This window comes from Papaver somniferum, chromosome 1, assembly GCF_003573695.1.
Source record: "Papaver somniferum cultivar HN1 chromosome 1, ASM357369v1, whole genome shotgun sequence".
Taxonomy (NCBI): Eukaryota; Viridiplantae; Streptophyta; class Magnoliopsida; order Ranunculales; family Papaveraceae; genus Papaver; species Papaver somniferum.
This window is the reverse complement of record NC_039358.1, coordinates 20,327,553-20,334,688: the sequence shown is the minus strand read 5'-3', so window position 1 is coordinate 20,334,688 and position 7,136 is coordinate 20,327,553. Positions and strand designations below refer to the sequence as shown.

The following is a 7,136-nucleotide window of genomic DNA, read 5'->3' as shown; positions in this document are numbered from 1 at the left end:
ACCAACTGAAATTTCATTAAGCTCAGAGCAAACCAAGTTAAGCATTACATAACCCTTTTTCAACTTCTAACCTAGACATGACAGACACAGGGAGATCGGAACTCCATTTTCTATCACAATTATTGACCCTAGCATACTTGGCAAATAAGTCTGCTACTTGGTTACATTTCCTACTTTTAAAGCAAAGCTGAACATTACCTAAACATTTAACTAAATGCTGACACTCTCTAATGATATTACTGTCTTTCCATCTGGTGGTGATACTATGCCATTGATGCTTTCCATAACTTCTTTGTTGTCCCCCTCCACAATGACATTCTGAAGCTGCAATTGAAGAGTCCGCTGAAGAGCTTTTAGCACTGCCATTGCCTCAGCTTCAGCAACATCTCTAGTTCTTTCTACCAAAGTCCAGGTCTCCACCAGCCTCCCTGTAAAATCTCAAATAATTACCAGTATGATAATTATTAAGTAAAACAGAAGCATCGATATTAATTTTAATTTTTTCTCCTGGGAGGAGGATTCCAAAGCCTATTATTATTAGTATTTGTTCCATTTCTCCCCGTGCTTATGGTCAAAAATCTCTTTCTCCGTTGTGTCCCTTTAATATTGACATGGTTAGACAGCCCGATATAGGTTTAGACCAGCACGACGCACACAGATTATACACCGCCATGGCGTCAACCAAACAGAGAGGGCCAAGCACAACACGCACAGATTACACATCGCCAACCAAACAGAGAGGGATGTGGTGTAGGCCAATCTATAGTCCCTCCGACCCCGACGCCCCCCACCTTTTTAAGTAAACTTGATCAAAATTCTCTCCCCCAAAACAAAACCCTTTTTTCCTCAATTACGACTGTTTACTACTTCCCTCTTCATCTTCTTCTTTTCTGCGAGTAGCCTCTGTAGAGGTATGTTCATGCCGCGACTGTGATTTCCAGATTTATCTTTTATATTATTACAATATTTAAATGGCATCAGCCCTTTTAAGTAGAACACTCGTTGGACTTCGTTCCCTAAAAACCTGCTCACTAAAGCAGCCCCAAATCTTTACTTCTTTCCTCAGTGTAAGTTGGACTCTTTCCCTTTGATTGTATGTTTCGTTTTAGCAGTGTGAATTGATGTGATTTTACCTGGTGTTCTCTTCAATCCCTACAAGCTCATGTTATGCTGAAATAACAATTCTCTATATTGTTGTTAAATTTCATCTATTTTTATCACCGCATTCAATAAAAATGTGATCTTTACTCCCAAGCTGTCTGATTTCGTCTTACGATTATGTTATTTAATCTGCTTTTACAGCAGAAGGACACATTCCAAAGACGGAGTGGGAGTTCCTGTTTTGTGTTTACAACCTCTAATTTGATCCGTTCTGCTGCGGATTCTTCAAGGAGTAGTAGAACAATGGCTACTTTTGCAACTCAATCTGTTTCAACCAATGAACCTGTTGTATCTATTGATTGGTTACATGCCAATCTAAGGGAGCCCGATGTGAAGGTATTGCCCAAAATGAAGCTTTAATGTCTCCTATTTTTCTGTCATCATTGCTACTTGGTTTTCATCTACTTGTTTGTTGACCTGTTGTTTTTTTAGGTGCTAGATGCTTCGTGGTACATGCCAGATGAGCAGAGGAATCCATTTCAAGAATTTCAGGTGCTGTGATTATGTTTTATTAAGTTTGGGTCAACAAAATTTATTTGTCACGTAACTTGCGTTTAACATCGACCAGTTCTTGTCCAAAATATGATGTTTCACTGTCTTAAACTACCTCAGAATTAGACCTTGCATACCACTCCCTTGCTGTATTCTGCCTTTCATGTAACTGTTGCAGCACCAGTTCAAGTTTGAAATTTGGTCTTAATGCTGGTCTGTGCATCTTATACAGGTTGCCCATATTCCCGGTTCCCTTTTCTTTGACGTGGATGGTATTTCAGACCGAAAATCAAATGTAAGATGCTATTTTATGTATTTCAAATTCATGTACGCAGTATACAAATATACAATCTTATTTTGTGCTTTTCCATGATTGATCTGAGCATTTCAGCATGGCTGAAGCTTTTGCAAATATTACTTTATAATTGGCTGAGTTGCTCATCCAGCACACTCGTCCAGCTTTACTTTTCACAGTGGTGAGGAACATATTATGTTCTTAACGTGAGTAATTTGCAACAGTTACCACACATGCTACCATCTGAGGAAGCTTTTGCTGCTGCGGTTTCAGCTCTTGGCATTGAGAACAAAGATGGATTGGTTGTTTATGATGGAAAGGGGATTTTCAGTGCTGCCCGTGTTTGGTGGTGAGAAACCAAGATTGACTTAACAAGCATCTTGGGAACTTATTGATTTTGTCGTTTAAGTGGCATTGACCGATTTCTAAACTTTCTTAATGCTGATGACAAGGATGTTTCGAGTATTTGGACACGATAAAGTTTGGGTGTTAGATGGAGGCTTGCCTCAATGGCGTGCTTCAGGATTTGATGTGGAATCTAGTGCCTCTGGAGATGCTATTCTTAAAGCTAGTGCTGCAAGCGAAGCAATAGAGAAAGTCTATAATGGGCAAACAGTAAGTGTAACTGCTCTTACACTAGAATCATTAACACACTTTTCGTTAGTCTGGTGTATCACGTGGAATCTGTCTGACAGATTTGGATAATAATTTGAAGTGTAAACTAGTCTTTCAACCTCTTTCAAGATCAGTTTTTTAATTAATATACGAAGTAGAAATCACAACAGCTAAGAAATTTACGAGGTTGTGCTAATTTGTCAACTTGCCAATTTTTCTTTATTGTACTTTTTGTAATATAGACAAACTACAAATGCTCCAGCATTTGAGCAATTTTATTAGTAAAGGTATATTCCGTGACATCATAGTGTTCCGTTACGGTAGTGTGTACCTTAACCTTCTTTACAATTCATTGGTTTTCGTCTTTTTATTATGACGTATCTTTCGCGAAATCGCTAAATTACTTCTTGTTTCGTAGGTGGCTCCAGTTACGTTTCAGACCAATTTCCAGCCCCATCTTGTTTGGACGCTTGAACAGGTTTTGTTTCAACTTAATGTATTCTGATTATTCAAGTTTCGTATTTACATCAGGTCATACAATTTCCTGCTTTCCTCTATATTACCAGTAGCGGCAAATGCTTCTTAGGCTGAATCTGTGGCTCTTGAAACACCAATGCAAATATTGAATTGAACTAAATGTACTTATATTTGTGCAATTCCAGTTATTCAATAGTATTATCAGCTGTTCACTTGTTTTCCGATGCTGGAGGAAATATAAAATCAGTATTTTTTTATATGATTGGTGTATACTATAGTTATTAATTATAATAACAATTTGTTTGTATGTCCAAATAACTAGGTATCCTGTTCTTATCATTTAGTTGAATCTTAGAAATATCTAAAGCATCTATCTTACAGCTTTATGAGCTTAAGATAGTTACTAGTTATCTTAGATAACACGCTTATGTTTAGGGAGTTGTCTATAAAGGAGCTCTATGTGCTAGAGGTTAGGTAGCTTTTGATTATCTATTATGAATGACTTCTATGTTCATATTGAGTTTCTATCATGAGTCTACCCGTATTCCTATCATACTCTATTTCATTTCCCCATCATTTTCACTCTGAAAAAGATAGTATGTTAAGCAACTTTGGTAGACTTTCCACCTTCAACTTGTTCCTTGGCAGAAATAGAAGATAAGTAGCTTAGCTTGAAAATCACAGAATAACAGATTACATAAAAGCCCAGTTTGATCGTCTTTAAGTAATTAAAATTTCATTTTTACATTTGTCAATTCACTCATTTCCGATCAAATATCTTCAGGTTAAAAAGAACCTTGAGACCAACGCATACCAACATGTAGATGCTCGATCAAAAGCCAGGTATTTATTTTCTTAGTATCATGAGAATGATTAATGTGTTATTTACTTTCTATTCAATACGTATGTATTGCAAATTCTCTAAAATAAACTGAGTTAATGTTGTATTTCGTTTTATATGCATTCGGTTTTGTTACCAATTGTACAAAACCCTCTGGTTTGGGTAATTTTGGCGAATAGTATATAGTAATTCCCCCTCTTGGGATATATCAAATAAATGCTCTATTCTGAGTTTACGATGCTTCTAAATATTCTATTTTGTCAGCTGGTCAGAATACAATCACAGTCCCCTTATGAGATTTTAACCGACTTGTAGCATAACATCTTTCAAAGTAGCCTTTGAAAAAAGAAAAGTGAAAAGCCTAAGGGAGGGAACTAAAGTGGGAATGCTGAAAACTCTCCAATACAGTCCATTAGTGAAACTTAAAGGCTCTAGACAGGCTTCCATTTCGTTTTACATTGTAATGTGGCTATATTGTCTACCAGTTAAAGTATAAAGAAGATATTTTTTATACAACGAATCTCCTATCTACGCTGAGTTGCGTCCACATGTATATGATATATGAACTTATTATTGGTCTAATGAAGATGCTGTACATGGTTGCAGGTTTGATGGGGTTGCAGCAGAGCCACGGAAGGGTGTAAGAAGTGGCCATGTACCAGGCAGCAAGTGTATTCCTTTTGGCCAGGTAAAGTTACAGCTTACAAGGACTAATAACAATTTCCTACGCACAGTTGGCTGATGTTTTATTCTGATAAACAATTTCACATTATGGAAATTTAAGAGCGGTTTGATCGAACATGAATTTCTGAATTGTGTTTGACAAATTAATCATCTTGTTATGTTTCATCGACTATTCTTCTGATTCTCTTCCTTCTGTATTCTTGGTTAGTGTATTATAAACTATCCATATTATCACCAATACTGCAATTGTGGTTTTGTTCAAAAAATATGCTTTTGTAAGGGCTGGGGGGATTGATGTTCACTCATCCACTCACCTCAAGTGGATCTTTTTTAGGTTTACTTAATGCTCGGAATTAAAATTTATTCCTACGTTTTTCAAATTATATTGGTAGCAAAAGCTACAAAATACACAATACAGGGTTGAGTTTTAATATCTGTTGGTATGTATTTGTCATTAAGACACAAAGACTCGAAAGTTCCGTCAAATTATGTACAAATTTTGTGAGTAACTTGATTTTGATGATTCCTTGCTCAGATGTTGGACGGTTCCCAGAGCCTCTTACCTGCCGAGAAGCTTAAGAAAAGATTTGAAAAAGAAGGTACTGAAGAACCAAGTATACGAGTCATGTTCATTACTTTGTGTTTTTACCTTTGGTGAACAACCATTATTTTAGAGTTTGTGTTTTCTTTATGTATAAGGGCCCACTGATCATTTATGTTTTTACTTGCATTGTAGGCATCACTTTAGACGCACCCGTGGTTGCATCTTGTGGAACAGGTGTTACAGCTTGCATTCTTGCTATGGTGAGTGTTCTCTTCATTTAACAAGTTTAACCTAGACCTAGATTGAAGGCCACGCTTGGCACATTATTTATGATTTAGGAAATGAGTCTCAGAAACTACAGTACAATAGGTTGCTATTTTGATACTCCAAATATTACCTCTTTTATATGGGACATCTTTTTCAAGAATTTCAGAAATTGAGAAGGCAGGTATGGCTTCACATAAAGCACGAAGAGTGAATACCCTTGGCCTTATTTTTTTGTTCGATCATAAATTTACTTTTTTTTTTTTAAGAAAAAACACCAATGAACCACCCTTACATCATAAGGAGCCAAGCACAGTTGCGACAAAAAATCAGCAATATCTAAAATAGGACTGATTAGTTATATATTAGCATAATCTGGTTTTCAACGTAATTTAAGTATTTGGGAAGAGTGAGCTAATAAATTGATATCGGTGTTTCAGGGTCTCCATCGACTTGGGAAATCTGATGCTCCAGTATATGACGGTTCATGGACTGAATGGGGAGCTCACCCTGACACACCTGTCTCTACTACTGCAGCTACTAGTTAAAACTGGGCGTATAGTTATTAAGGTTGGATGACCAGTTTTACATGCATAGTTTGATGATGTTTAATTACAATTATAAAGATTCAGAAAAGAAATTTGGAGAAGGCAGTGTACTTGAAACCATATCATTTACTTTCTCCCTCAATATTCTCGTGTTGCCAGTGTTTTCTCCTGTAACTTAAAGGGTTTTGAACGAGTATGAAAGAGTAATCGGAATGGAATCATGGAAAGAAACTAGTGCGAGATTGGTGCTCTCTGGAAATTTAGTTGTCAGTTGGAATTGGTACCATTCAACTGTTTAATAAAAGCAACAGTCTCTGTAATCTTCTCAGTATAGTTTTCAGATATTATGTTGGTAGGTAGTTCTCCCCAATGTTTTTTACTGTGAACTGCATACCCGAAGGGGATGGTTTATTAAGAATTTTCAAGCTTGTGCATCCAACCTCCCTTTCTGCCTGTGTGAAACCAAGGTGAAGAAAGAACTAGTTGCATCAACGTGATTTTCGCATCTTGACTTGGATCTGTGTCAACCCTTTCAGTCAACGAGTCAGACTGTTAGTTTTCCAATTCAGATGTGACTCGCGACCTGACCCGTTTGAGTCAGATAACAAAATATTTCTGATTCATAAGACTGAGCCATATATATTGGGGAATCAGTTAAACTCAAAAACAAATTTATTGATTCGAATCCAAGTAAATCAGGTGATTTCAGTTAGATCCAGGTGACTCTGGACCGATAAAAGAAAAAAGATGAAAAGAAAAATGATGGCGCAAGTTTCAGTTTCAGTTAGGACTACTGATGAGCCAAGGAACTTTCTAGATCTCACCAGATGCAAAAAGTATTTGCATTTTCATTTTTTGAGCTATGCTTGTATAAGCATGTGTGCCAGTTTCGTACCGAGATCTGGAAGAACTATTCCCTCCTTCCTAATTGGGAAAGTCAAATGTTACTTTAATTTTCTGGGACCACTTTTCTTTTAACTTCTTTTGATGACAAGTGTTATGTGGACCATTTCATTTATTTCTTTGGCTGACAAGTGTCATGGGGACCATTTCACTTCACTTCTTTTATTGACAAGTGCCTAGAGGACCACTTTCAATAATTAATTCTCTTAATTTCCTTAATTTTCTCAAAAAAAAAAACTGGCCTATTAAAAAGTAACGGAGTGAGTGAAAAAGAAGTTACAATCCACCTACGTATCTTGATCCAAGTAATTA

The 7,136-nt window shown here is 36.6% G+C and overlaps 1 protein-coding gene across 2 annotated transcripts; it reads left to right on the top strand.

Moving 5' to 3' along the window:
* Positions 1-804: 804 nt before the first annotated feature.
* On the top strand, positions 805-6,355 carry LOC113280859 (thiosulfate/3-mercaptopyruvate sulfurtransferase 1, mitochondrial-like). Of its 2 annotated transcripts, none has more exons than XM_026529442.1 (12): positions 805-1,067; positions 1,306-1,497; positions 1,594-1,653; positions 1,886-1,948; positions 2,173-2,297; positions 2,401-2,563; positions 2,982-3,041; positions 3,825-3,883; positions 4,488-4,569; positions 5,101-5,164; positions 5,302-5,369; positions 5,814-6,355. In XM_026529442.1, exons 1-12 carry the CDS (start codon positions 972-974, stop codon positions 5,919-5,921), a joined length of 1,140 nt encoding a protein of 379 aa, XP_026385227.1. In that variant the 5' UTR covers positions 805-971; the 3' UTR covers positions 5,922-6,355. The 2 variants fall into 2 exon arrangements, with proteins under 2 accessions (XP_026385227.1, XP_026385221.1); XM_026529436.1 differs by having other exon boundaries at positions 807-1,067; positions 1,303-1,497.
* The last annotated feature ends 781 nt before the right edge of the window (positions 6,356-7,136 follow it).

Coding starts and splice junctions, on each gene's coding strand:
- LOC113280859 (XM_026529436.1), top strand. CDS start 972: ATGGCATCAGCCCTTTTAAGTAGAACACTCGTTGGACTTCGTTCCCTA. Junction 3,042..3,824: donor TTGTTTGGACGCTTGAACAG/GTTTTGTTTCAA, acceptor AAATATCTTCAG/GTTAAAAAGAACCTTGAGAC. Junction 5,370..5,813: donor CAGCTTGCATTCTTGCTATG/GTGAGTGTTCTC, acceptor TCGGTGTTTCAG/GGTCTCCATCGACTTGGGAA.